The following is a 14,325-nucleotide window of genomic DNA, read 5'->3' as shown; positions in this document are numbered from 1 at the left end:
ATACAAGCGATTTGCATTTATTTTTTATTGCGTCAAGCGCTTTTTTTCCTCGAGTTTCATCGGTTTTATTCAAAGATTGCTAAACAATTTTAAAATATTTTCTACAAACACTTTTGTGTTATAAAGTTCTTGATACTTTTTGATTATTAATTTCTTCAAAATCATATTTTATTTTGCTATTAAAATATTTCATGTAGTTTCGTAATATTGTTTGCCTATTCCAAAATATTAATTTCACTAATGGGTAGAGCAATATTTCATTGAAAATGATAAGTGTACGAACACTTTTGGGAGCAACTGTATAAATTATAACATTGAATAAAACATTACATGTAGAGTGGCAGAAGAAAAAATATCAATACTTATTGGGGAATGGGTACATATTTGTTTAAGAAAATAAAAACGCACAGTGAAAAAAAATTTGAACTATTAAACTAAAAAATACACTTTGTTTTACAGAATTATTTTTGTAAAATTCATGGAGAAGAATGAAAACACATAACCATGCAATATATTCAACGGTGAAATTAAAAGCTTCAAAGTTCTATGCCTTTTATAAAAGCGCTATATTTATCATCTGCGTTATTTTAGCTACGGTGGAATCTTTTTTGTAAGTTTAAATTTGTACAAATTCTGTGGTCATGTTTGACATTTTTTTAACGAAATAAAGGAAGTACGTTTTTGGAAAATAATGTCAATCAAGCAACATTTCCTTTTGCAAATAAAAAAACAATGCTAGTTAAGCCTAACGTGGAGGTGACTCAAAGTTAGTTCAAAAAACACAGAGTTCTAAACCAAATCGAACGGTTCGTTTTCAATTTTAATGTGTTTTGAACACAACTATAAACACAACACTAAACAAAAATGTAACAATAAATAAAAGAAAAAGCACATTGCACATACAAATTTTAATAAATACTAACCTCTTTTTTATGAATCCTTTAGGATAATTTAACGAGCAAGTACAAGACTGAAACGAAAACTCCCAGAATGCACTGCAATATGACGAAATCGGGACGAAATAATTTCGTCAAAAAGTTGAGATTTCTGGTTTTGTCAAATATCACGTGATTTGGTGACGAAAGGATCGTCGAAAATAACGAAATAGTGCTCGAGGATTGCCAAATCGTCAAAATTGAGCGTTTCATTTTTGACAGTGCATGATTCATTATTTCATCAAAAAATTCCAAATTTCCAAGTCCTGATGCTGTAATGCACCCTCACACTAGAACACCTTCACCGTCCTGATTAACTGATCCAACTAAGATCTTAAGATTAAATTCCTCTTTTTTTCTTCAATTTACAATTATACAACAATTTAACCCAAAATGCTGAATTTATTTTCATCTATAAGTAAGACGTTGTTCCAAAACGTTTTGAGCTTATTAATCTCTACATAGTATAAAATGAAGTCCCCAAAAAGTGTCTGTGTGTTTGAACTCGCAAAACTCGAGAACTACCCGGCCGATTTCGCTGAAATTTTCACAGTTTGTTCCTTTAAGTCCTGAAAAGGTTTGCAGACCAGTTCGAAAATAATTCGATCAATAGTTCTTTTTTTTATTCCAATTTGGACCCAATTTTCATATAAATTCCAGAATGTGGGGGTGAAAAATTACTTGCACATATTAACATTACATATCGTTGGAAAGAGTAGAATTTCTCGCGTTCTACGCAATTTGTTTCAATGCTCTAACTTTATTACGGGGGGAGTTATTTGCGTTTTTAGTTCGAATTTTTTTAGGCGTAGCTGAAATGTAGGCACTACTTTCTTCATTAAATAAATCAATTAAAAGTGAAGGAATTGTCCCACAGCTTTCTTTTTGACGCCATTGGAAAAAGGGACCTTTTTTACTCCAGATCTAACTCGACCTATGGTCGAAAAAATAAACTTTTATCTCGAAAGGAAAAAAAGTTACAAGCCTTTTTAAATCAAGTTTAAGAAATCTCGATTCCATTCAAATTGTAAACCATTTTCTTTCGCATTTTAATACTTAACCTTACTTTATTTTGTGTTTCCATGGTTACGCATTTTAAATCCATCTTTCAGGATTTAATTTCTTAAAAGTATTTTTATATCTGTCGTTATTGTTTGGAAGGGAAATCATGAAGTTTTTTTTTATTTATTTTTTACGCCTGGTTGTTGAATATACGTCACTTGACACAATTTTTACTTTCAAGGTAGACTGGGCAAAGCCGGGCAACGCAGCTAGTCATTGACATTACGAGGGAAGGCGTAAGGTTATTGTTTTTCGCACGAACAAGAAAATTTCTGCGGGAAGAGATCCCATTTAATCCATCTAATCAGAGAACTTGGCGAACAATTTTAGGTGAAAATTAAACGTAAAATGCTTCATTTAATGCTGCAGAAACTTTTTCAGCACTCAAATGTGTATTTTTCATAAATTGTTTAGCTGTAAATCTCCTATCACGCTTTGTCAACTTTGCCGGTTGACCTTTTCTTGCCTTGTTTTCGGTTCGTTTCCTTTCTTTAAAGCATTTTATCAAGCATTTTACTAAAGAATGGAATAAATTAACTAATTTAGAGACAATTCAAACCAATTTACCGCTAATGTGAGGAAAAAAATCAAATTTCGAATGATGTTTGTGGTTTTTTACGAATACCAGCCATTTTAAAGTAATAAGCGCAATATTAAAGAATAAATAAACAAAAAATTAAAGCCAAATGACTTTTAAGGGTCAACACAATGCAAAAGTAATAAAAAAAATGACGTACGATGATTTTAATCATGAATTTATTCGAAAATATTTCAGTGTACGATGACTTTTGTGGCGTATTTTTTCTCTTTCTCTTCGTTTTTTGACAAATTTCAAAATCAAATCTGGCAATATTTGGAAAAAAAAAAGAAAAACTACTGGGTTTTATTCAGAATGGCATAGGAATGGTGTGTAAAAAAATTGGACTTTATAATTGAATTCAGTTTTGCGTTAGTTTGGTTTTACTACAAAATCTGAAGGTGTACGAACACTTTTGGAAGCCACTGTATTTACATGAAATACAAATGGAGGAACAAACAAAGGTTTAAAAGATTCTGCTTTAAAAATTAAAGTTTTAGTTATGAGCACAATTATTCTCGTGAATAGTGATCAATTTGCATTTTCTTCCTGCCGCTTTATACGTTCATCACTGACCAACATAAACAGTGCTAATAATAAAGAGCCTTCAAACTTAAATTTTTGAGAGCAGAAAATTCTCAATATCCCGAATGAAATCCTAATTGTAACAAATGATAAAATACAAGCAGGCATATTTTCCCATTCCTAATGAGAAAAGCTATAAGTAACTTAAAAAAAAAAGTTCAACACTGCAATAATGTCTCCAAATTTGCGAAATTTCAGCAGGGACGCCCTGAACCTCAATTTTTGGGAGGAAATGAAAATTTTTTAAATGCTGTTTCCAAACTTGCCGTCTCTAGATTGGTTTTCTTTATTTAATTTAGTGTATGTCTCATTGTGTTTGTATTTATGTTGTCTCTTTTAGTTTTTGTAACTTTTCTCTCTAAACTCCAAGATTTCTTGACCTGTGTTTCTAAATTTAAAACTTCGTTTATGTGTATTTTTCGACAATAATTTTCAAATTCCTGAAGTTTTATGTCCCTTATTCTACAGCACACTTTTGATACAAATTTTCATTATACGAAACAACCGTTTTGCGCAGTATAGCCTGCAATGGCTCTTGCGCCATTAAACCAAATATAACCAACCAACCAAATTTGCCGAATCGGCCGACGAAATTTGTAGCATAAAGAAATATTATGGAAAGTCACAGTGACCTCTTGTGGCATCCCATGAGTATCAGACAAAATTTTCGAACAATTGAAATTTCTGCGGTAGTCACAATGACCTCTCATCAAGGTGCCTTTGCTAATAAAAGAGATTTTTGTCTAAGGCTTAATATCTATATCTAATAACAAGGAACAGTAACCGAAAAAAGGGCGACCACGCCAAAAGTCAAACGTGTCTCGCAGTTTCATAATTAGAGACTTAATATATGAAAAAATCTTGAAGCAGGGGTGTCCATCCCCCCCCCTCATTTCAATGGCGCAAATCCCTCCCTCCTTTTATTTTTAGCTTTTTTTTTACTTTATTTTAATTCATTTTTACAAATATCTTTTATTTATTTATTTATTTTTAATTATTACTATTATTGTCATTATTTTATTAGAAAAGTTCTGTGCCATCCCAATATCATATACACATACACACACAAACAAACTAAATAAATAAATGAAATGAAATATAAAAACAGAATAAAATAAATAATTTCAATTCAAAAAAAAAAAAATCAGTAAATAAATTTGAATAAATATTTTTTTTAAAAAATCCCCCTTCTCCATTTTAATGGGGCAACTGAGCCATAGCTCCTCCTCCCCTGTGGGCACCCCTGTCTTGAAGAGCGGCAAAAAGAGTGAGCAATAAAAAAAGTTCACACATCCATTGTTTCCGTCAGGCTCTGTGGAAAACTGTCACGTGCTCTTTGATGAGCGTCCGCTTATGCGAATGCTATTTCGTCTATCAAAAGCCTACGTCCGTCCGCAAATGTGGAGGACGATGTGTGAATTGAATTGACCTTTTAAATTAGCTCCTACTCAGCACTGCGACCAGAAAAAAATACCAATCTTGATCGTTACATTGTAGCGAAGAATTCTATCCACACTCCTACTTTATAAGATTAAGATAAATTATTGCACTTCGACCAGTAAAATAATCTTGGATCACAGCTCCTTTCGTTAGAATGCCATGAAAAGGAGAAGAAATAATTATATAAATAAAGTGATAAGCGTCCTTGATAATCGCTCTTCAAAACCTTTTTTGACAGAACAGAAAAACTTATCATGAAGACAATGGTATTTTACGCAATTTAAATTTATTTCTAATATTAAAAAAAATCAGTGAAAATCAGGTACTATGTATTCCTTGCCGTTGGCTACTGCTGTGTTGACATTATTTATAACATGGTTAGCCGTTTATTTTTGGAAAAGGAACCGAAAACTGCCCCCCGGCCCCTGGGGGTTACCGGTATTAGGCTATTATCCTTTCTTAACGTCCAGGCCGTATATGAAATTCGTAGAATTGGCTAAAACATATGGAAATATATTTAGTTTTCGAACAAGCGGAGGTAACTTGATTGTGGTTGTGAATGGTGCAAAAAAGGTAAAAGAGATTTTTGTCAACAGAACGGATGAAATTATTGGCAGGCCCAGAGGAAGCAATTTGGTATCTTGGTCAACAGATGGATTAGGTAAGTAAACAAAGCGCTTTTATTTTAATTTCTATAAGTTCATTCGTTTTCATTTATCGGTTGAAAATATATAACTTAAGTCTTTTGTGGCCGACGTCTTGTGGCTTTTAAAGGGAATTCCTGTATCTTTTTACGGGCGACAGTAGGATTGTGGCCTTTTTACGAAAAAGTCGCCGTTTTGTTCCGCACGTGACAGTTCATATAGTATATTGAAAAGTAATAATTTCGAAAGGAAATGAACAATTTTTTTGCTTAAGAAATCACACATGTGTTAGTGATTTCTGAAACAAAAAGAAATGTCAATTACCATTTAAATTATTAATTTTAAGAAAATATATGAGCTGTCACGTGCGGGACAAAATGTTCGTTTTTCCCTGGAATGTACCATTGCAGAAAATCAAGGTTAATTATCCTTTTAAATTATTATTTTAAATGAAATATATGAGCTGTCAAGTACGGGGGAAAATGTTCGTTTTTCCTTGGAATGATTCATTGGAAAAAATCAAGGTTTATTTCTTTTGAATTCTTGTTTTTTTAATGAAATATATAAGCTGTCACGTGTGGGACAAAATGTTCGTTTTTCCCTGGAATGTCCCATTTCAGAAAATCAAGGTTAATTATCCTTTTGAATTCTTGTTTTTAATAAAAATATATGTGCTGTTACATGCAAGGAAAATGTTCGTTTTTCCTTGGAATGACTCAATGGAGAAAATGAAGGTTTATTTCTCTTTTGAATTCTTTTTGTTTAATATAATATATGAGCGGTCACGTGCGGGTTGGAAAAAATCAAGGTTTGTTACCCTCTTGAATTCTTATTTTTCTGAAATACTGATGTTTAGTGAAATGCTTATTTTTATGAAAAGCTTTCACGTGCGGGAAAAAATGTTCGCTTTTCCCTAAAATGACTCATTGGAGAAAATAAAGGTTTGTTACCCTCTTGAATTCTTATTTTTTATTAAATAAAATATATAAACTGTTACTTGCGACACAAAATGCCCATAAAATTAATTTACATCAAAAATTAATCTTCCAAAAAAAAAATAGAAAGAACGAAAACTTAGTTATTTCCTTCTACCCCTGAGTTTAGTATTTGTGTGATAATTGGAATCACTTAAACTGCTCATCAAAATTAACTGGGAAGGTGAAATTGATAACTAAATTTTTTACTTGACAAGTAATACTTGTTGAAACCAGTTACTTTGCATTTGTAGACCTGGTAAGATCATTAAACTTTAAGATATGAGTACAACTTTGTTCAGTGTCATCTTCAAACGATAATGACGCCTATACCATTATTTGTAAACACATGGAACTCTCAAAATCGTTTTTATATGTTAAAGCTCGACCATGGAGGGATTTCAGATTACCTTGAGGCGGAAACATCATTTGTAATACACTGGCCTCAAAAAGTTAAGGTAAAACCGTTTTTTTACGTCTAATTTGCAAATGAATGAATGTAGAAACAACAAATATGGAGGATATATTAAACAGTTTTTTAATGGATGCGTCATAGAAATTTGTATTAGTGTATTGCAAAAACGATTTATAACACTAAAAATAATCTTAGTGGAAAACTCCATTCTTGAAGAAAACAGAACATCACAGTGTTAGGTAGTAAAATGTCATAGAAACAATACAAAAATGGGTTCTAATAAGGAATATGTCCCCAAACTATAGTGCATTTGCGGCATCGATTTTCCATGCTGTTTATTAAGTTGTCGAACGCCGGAATAGGAAGCGAAGACCAGACACATAGTAAGCCTTGTTCCAGCTCATGTAACGACCTTGGAGAAGGATTTAAAGCAGCAACTTGTCTGCCAAGATAGTCCCAAAGATGTTCTATCGGATTCAGGTCTGGAGATCGAGCTGGCCACTCCATTCGTTCCAAACCGTGATCCTCAAGATAATCCTCAACAATCCAAGCTCGGTGAGATCGTCATTATCGTCCACCAGAATGAAGTCATTACCAATAGCACCAGTATATGGGCGGACATATGGATCAAGGATCTCATCCCAAGATCTCAGACCAATCAGAGTTCCCACTTGGAACAAATGCAGGTCAGTGTGAAAACAGAGCGAGATTCCTGCCCAAACCATGATTCCACCACCTCTATAACTATGTCTTTTAACAGTGTTGGATTGATGGTATCTAGTGTGCTGTTCCCTCCAGATCAGTAGACACCCTGAATCACTCTTCAATGTAAATCTGAACTCGTCTGTGAACAGCACAGAAGCCCATTGCTGTTGGATCCAGGACACATGTTCCCTTGCCCAGCATAAGCGGATCCTTCTTTGTGGTCTGTTGATGGGAACACACACACAACTGGTCGTCTTGCACAGAGACTTGCATTGTGAATACGATTTTGCACCGTAGCACCAGAGATTTTTCTCACTGATGTTACAAAGTGGTCTACAAAGAGCTGCGGCACAGCAGTGGTTCTTCTCCTTCGGGGAAGGAACTAGAAAACAGTCTTCTGCAGATGTTGTAATTCGTGGTTGGCCTGGAACAAGTCTTCTGGACACAGAATCTTCGGATTGGTATTGATCTCAAAGTCAATGATCAACTACGAGACACACTGAGACGTCTCACGCAGACGACTGATACGCAGCATCAGCCTGCTAGACGTCTATTTCCATCCATTCAACTACCCTCCACCTTAACGAATCGGGTAAACGATGTATCTGAGACATTTTCGAAACTCTATTGACTATTGTCACCGAAACTGCAAACATTAGTTTTGCTGATTCTACCTATTAAAAAGTAATAAATAACAAGCAACCAATTACAAATAATACAAATGATGTTTGCGTTTCAAGGTCATCCACCGTCTTTCGGTGGTCAAACTTTAACAGATAGAGACAATTTTGAGAGTTCCACGTGTTTGCAAACAATTGTATAGACGTCATTACCGTTTGAAAATGAAATTACAATTTGAACTTAGCAAAAGCCCGAGAAACGATCGTTTGAAGATGAGACTGAAAAAAGTTGTTTCTTAAAGTCGAATGATTTTACATTTTCCAGGTCTACAAATGCATTGCAATGAACGCTTCATGGTCATCCGCCATCTCTCTGTGGTTAAGCTTTACCTAGTCTTCACTTCCCGACAGTTTAGTTTCAAAAATTACCCCAAGTGGAGTAACAGTTTGCTCCATTTATATTCATGTTTTATTTTACCCCAACTGATCCTATTTCGTTAGAATGATCTCATTTTAAACGAAAATAGGTTTTCCCTGTATTGTTTACTCATATTTTTATCTTTCTTTCTCTCTTATAGGAATCACTCAAGAAGAAGGAGCAGACTGGCGTGAACAAAGGCGCTTCTTCTTGCAAACCGCCAAAACCCTGGGTTTCGGAAAGTCGGAAATGGAAGATTTATTGCACGAAGAAGTGAGAGGTTTCATTCAGGACTTACGCGAAACTAACGGTACATCAACTGATATTAAGCATTCATTGGCATATGCCACAGGAAGTGTCGCAACCAGACTCTTGTTCAGTACTAAATTTCAGAAAAATGACCGGAGATTTCAAGATATGTATGAAGGTTTGGTGGAATTATTAAAACTTTTCATCAGTAATGTTAATTTCCTGGTTGGACCATACTTCGAGTAAGTGCTTTTTTTTTCTTTCGTGTAAGAAATATTAGTTACTAAAATGCTATGCTATGAAGCATGATTCGAGGTGAAAATTAATGGGTTTAAAAAGTGTTTTCCCTCATACGAACAATTGTGCCTGTTTTAGAACGTGAGATAACTTTTCCTCTTTAATGTTTGGCTTTTTTAACACCGCAATAGTGATTGACATCTGTTTAAGACCACCACATAAGAGAGCTAACACAGATGGTAGATTACTGAATTAACCGTTCAGAGATGCCATGGTGTCCCTAGTTACACCACCTCCATAATTTAACCTCGTAATGAGGCGCTGAAGGGATAGAAAATATTCTCCATGTCTACTGCACCCATGGCAACTTGAGATAGATGCTCTTGAACTTCTTAAAAAAGAAAAACCCATTCTAAATTATTTAAAAGAATTGAGGCAGTGAGAAGCAAAGGGATGTAAGTGGCAAAATTAAAAAGTTGGAGATAACCAGTACACATGGTTGGTTAACCTTTCCTCTGTCTTGGGGCAAGAGATGGTACTAGTAGCCCTGGTAGGTTCTGTTATTCAGCGTGATTTAGAAAAACTTTTCAATGAAAGCTTACCTAGGATGTTATCTTTAAACGCGTTATACTCAAAACTTGAAAATGTCAACTTACATCCCTTTGCTTCTCACTGCCTCAATTAATAATCTCTATGCATTAAAAAAAGATAACGTCAAAGAAATTGTGAAAGGAAGTTTGTGGCGAGTCTGGGTCCAGGAGATCTTATAGCACCTACAGCCTTGAACTTTGGTACAAAATTACTTCGAGCCCCGGGGGTTTGTACCTGTTATTTTTTCTTTTAAATTACGAATTAGTTATTTTATTATTATTTAAGCTAAGCAATTATTTAAGCTAAAATTTCACTTAAATTGCCTATTAAAGGGATGAAAGATTTCCTACACACCTTAACATTGTATGTCGTTCGAAAGAGATTTTTTTCCTGCATCAAATAAAGCTTATTCCAACTTTCTCAATTAATTAGAACATAACAAATAAGAGTTTCTATTTTAACGGAAAATTCAAGGCTCAACTCAAATTAAACCCTTAGCTGCAGAAAAAAGTATATTCGCAACTCCAACGAACTATAGGCGGCACTGTAGTCACTTTCTAATGGCGGACGAAAAAGGAAAAACAAACGCACGTAGTAACGAAGAAAATGCTAATAAGCTGTGGAAAATCTCCATAAAAGTCCTAAAGTATACCCAAAGATAGTTCACACGCAAAGATGTTCCACTCCGGTAGAAACGTATGTAACCTTCCTTTCGACCCCTGACGAAAAAGTGGTTCGACCAAGAAGCCGACATTAAGGAACAGGTTGGCGAGACAAGTTTGGGAAAAAGCGTGCTTGAATGATCGAAAAGGCACTAAATCGCCAATGCTGATGTCGCTGCATTTGCAATGCGAATCCGGAGGTGAAGATGTTTTCTCTCTTCTCTCCCCTCTGCGGAAGCGCTGAAAGGGAGGTAATTAAGCCTCATTTGTACGATGGTTCATTGCTAAAGAGTAGTAAAAAAGTCATTGTAGAATCGTCAAGCGTAAGTTATTACGTTAGCGATACGTGATTTAAAAGAATTGGGGCGAAATTAGAATAGCGCAAAAGTATGAAACGAGTAAAAATTTTGAATCCTTAAAATAAATTAATTTTGCCGGAAAAAAAAACATGCGTTGCTTTTCACTTCGAATTTTTTTTTCTTTTTGTCCTTTTTTTAAATCACAATTTGCTTAACACCAGGGCCTGTCATCAGTCGGTGGACCCTGGTATCAGATATTATAAAGAAACCGCTAGTGAACCCCCCCCCCTCCCTTTCACTTATTCATTTTTACGCGACATTTTTACCTCTTACATATCCCCCCCCCCTCTCTTAATTCTAAAATGAGAGTACTAGTGGGTTGCTAAGATAACTTTATATCAAAAGTACTAAATAAACGATCAGCAAACTTCAACATATTAATTAATTAGCATACTAATTTACATCAGAACTAAACATCCGAAATCTAAATATTTTATTTCAGTTACTGGAAAAACCAAAACATACTTTTTCATTGTGTTCGTGTGTTTTTCACTGTGGATTTTTGCAGTCAAAATGTTCTAGACTTTTGATAAACGCTAAACACGTCTGTTATTTGTTCCCAAACGTGCTAAATACCCCTCATGTTGTTGTAAAACAATTGTTAGAAGATCTTCGAAAAAAAGTAATTCATCATTTATTGAATTACCTTCTCAATCAATTTGGCCAGCCTGAAAAATTGAGACGGATGGACATTCTCCATATTTAATTCTAAGTTCCGCAGTACTTCTTAAAGCACGTGAATCAATTATATCACTGATATAGTAGAGATAAGCAATTTGCAATTATTCAAGATATATGTATTTTCTTAAAATCTGAGCTCCCGTTATGTGTGTGTATCTGTCTGTCGCACTCTAGCGCCAAAATGGACGGACAGCTTTATTTAAAAAAAAAAAAATTAAAAAAAAATCGAAAGGGGAGTTGATCGGGAGTGTTTTTAGCTAGGTTGTGTTTTTGGATGACATTAATTAACGAAGATATTAGTTAAAAAAATCTGAAATGTTTTTCGCGATTTTTGCAGTGAGAACATAGTTAAAAATTTTAAAATTTAATACCAAAATAAAGAGAAATTTTTTCCGCCTTCTGATAAAATGTGTTTGGAGCTTCTATCTTTCATAAAATTCGAATTATGACGTTTTTTAATGCAGATTTTAATAACCGCTAAGCATTTATTCACGCGATTGAAAACCGAATGGGGTTGTTTCCTTCAGTCAAAAGTAATACTTTTAGTCACTAAAATTGATTGAATAAGCAAAAATAAATAAATAAATAAATAAATGACATAACCCAAAAAATTCTTTCATTTTTCCAATTATGTTATTTTTTACTTAATTTTTTAATATGTCCGATTTTTCAAACAAAGCGTGGTCTTGGTGACGTCACAAATGATGCTCTTTGACGCATCTTTGTACCGCGTTTCCACGTTATGATAATCAAGAAGCCAATTAAAATTGAGCTCTACGCTTGCTATTAACCATATCGTTGCCAATACACGTGAGTAAAGATGCGAATTAAATATTTTGCTCTGTGAATGGCAACACAGAATGGCATTTCATCATTTGTGATGTCATAGACAAGAAATGTAAACAATGAAAGCGCGCAGATTTTAGCATTTTTTTTTAATATTAAACTTAAACAAATTATTTAAAAAATTGTCAGATCCTGTGTTTTTAAGCATGCTCTTTCAGAAAAAAATACTTTTAAAATTTTGGAAACGACCCCATTCATTGTTGACCAACAAGGGAATTAAAAGCAGTGATTTAAAGTTTTTATCTGTTGCCAGTTTCAATTTAATAGCAAAAAAAAAAAAAAAAAAAACTTGACTTTGATTTTAAATAATACTAGCAAAAATACCCGGCGTTGCCTGGGTTAGCAATAATTATGAGAAACAATCGTTACTTGCATTTGTTTTCTGTTTTAAGTGAAAGAACTTAAAACACACCTTTTTGACGTGATTTAAAATCTAGATTCTTCTTTACTCATAAAACTAAAGTAGCAATAAGTAAAAAGAGCAAAATAGTATTCATTTAGAAACGAAAACACAAAATTTAAGCATATACAAATTTGAAGAATTTCCGAAATATGAAATTAAACTTCACATGTTTAAAAAGATTTATCAGTTAATACATTTTTTTTTTACATAGAGTCTTACCTTCTCTGTATGTATATTAAAGAACGAACTGTTTAAAAAAAATGTAGCCACGCGCACCTGATCCCCTTAAACTTGCTTTAGTTATTTTGGAAAATTTCAATTATTGTGGATTCTTGGTGAGATTTAAAATGTTGCCGAATTTGCGGGAATCGTTTTGGGATACCTTGGATAATGCTCCCCCTCCTTACTTTGTAAAACAATATGTTACTGATTTTGGGGATATTTCGATAATTTGGAATCTGGCTATCTTTCTTCATTGGCGTTAATTTTTGGCTCCAGCGCCTGCGCGAAAGGTATTTTTCTTTGCAAATCAAAACAAAGAGATCAGAAATATCTATTCACATAGGGTTATTTTAATCAGCAGGGTTACCAAAATAAAATTATTTACGCCAAAAATGAGACGACCGCGCCAAATTCCCAATTATCGAAATATCCCCCTAATTTTTGTTAAAGAGATATTGTCGCCATATGCTAAGATACTTTTGGTCACCATAAAATGGCGCTAAACAATTTCAACCGAAATGTTTCCAAAATAAGTAGTAAAATTTGGCGATGGTTTGAATTTGTGCACAAAGTCACATTAATGGAAGTTTTTGTGCTGTTTATGGATTTACATAATTTAGTTGCTGGATTATTTTACAGTAAAATATGTTTTTAAATATTCTTTGATTGACGATATTTTGTTTACATGGTGAAAGCTGACAAACATTATTACGTAGTCTTTGACTTCAAAAACCGCGACAGTTGAAAAAACTGCCAAATGCATTCGCTACTGAAATCTTTCTGCATAAATTTTGGCTAGGTTCCTGCTGTTAGATTGGATAATGATTAAAAAATCCGATCAGCACAAATAGTTAAAAAAAACATTAATTACACTAAAGTTCCGTTTAAATGGAAAATAATCAACCAAATCTAGTTATTTTCAGCCAATCTTGGGGAAAAAAGAAAAAACGTTACTTTAAGATTTGATTTGAGAAAAGTCTCAGTCAGACGAAACACATAAAAATTCAACAATTCTAACTATGAACTGGGAGTTGAAATGATACACTAAATAATGAATTGGGTTGAATAAAGCTTTCGAACATGGAACAAAAAAAGCTAATAACTCGTTTTTCATACAACTTAGAACTTTGTAACAGATGCCATCTTCAGCAGAAAAATAAGCGCTTTCGATGGACACATAATTTTAATATGTGCACGTATTTTTTCACCGTCATATTGGGGCATTTATGCGAAAATTTGGTCAAATTAGAATAAAAAAGGAACTATCAATCGGATTTTTTTCGAACTGATCTACCAACCTCCTCAGTACCAAAAAGAACAAACGGTGAAAGTTTCAGCCAAATCTACCGGGTAGTTTCTGAGATCTTAGGGAACAAATTTACCAACATTCATTTATATATATATATATAGATTATCATTACATTATTATTATATTATTATCATTCCATTACATTAAAATTAATAGTAAAAATCTTCATTAATACAGCTGAAATCCATGTCTTCGGCCGGCTAACAAAAATTGTAAAACGGTCTGTTACTAATTTTCGTCAAAAAGATATTGTCGCCAAATCCTGAGATACTTCTAGTCACCATAACATGGAGCTAAACATTTTCATCCAAAATGAGTAGTAAAATTTGGCGATTGTTTGAAAATGTGCAAAAAAGAAAAATTTATGGAAGTTTTTGTGCTCTTTAATGGA

General features: G+C 33.6%; 1 protein-coding gene across 1 annotated transcript in view; it reads left to right on the top strand.

The window, feature by feature from the left end:
• The first annotated feature begins 4,565 nt into the window (after positions 1–4,565).
• Positions 4,566–14,325, top strand: part of LOC129222632 (cytochrome P450 18a1-like) — a 36,991-nt gene continuing 27,231 nt past the window's right edge. The window contains exons 1-2 of the mRNA XM_054857162.1: positions 4,566–5,260; positions 8,536–8,866. Of these exons, the coding sequence (XP_054713137.1) occupies positions 4,927–5,260; positions 8,536–8,866 (665 nt within the window). The 5' untranslated portion in view covers positions 4,566–4,926. The remainder of the gene's footprint in view (positions 5,261–8,535; positions 8,867–14,325) is intronic.

This window comes from Uloborus diversus, chromosome 5 (genome assembly GCF_026930045.1).
Source record: "Uloborus diversus isolate 005 chromosome 5, Udiv.v.3.1, whole genome shotgun sequence".
In the NCBI taxonomy this organism is placed as follows: Eukaryota; Metazoa; Arthropoda; class Arachnida; order Araneae; family Uloboridae; genus Uloborus; species Uloborus diversus.
This window is presented reverse-complemented; position numbering and strand designations above follow the sequence as displayed.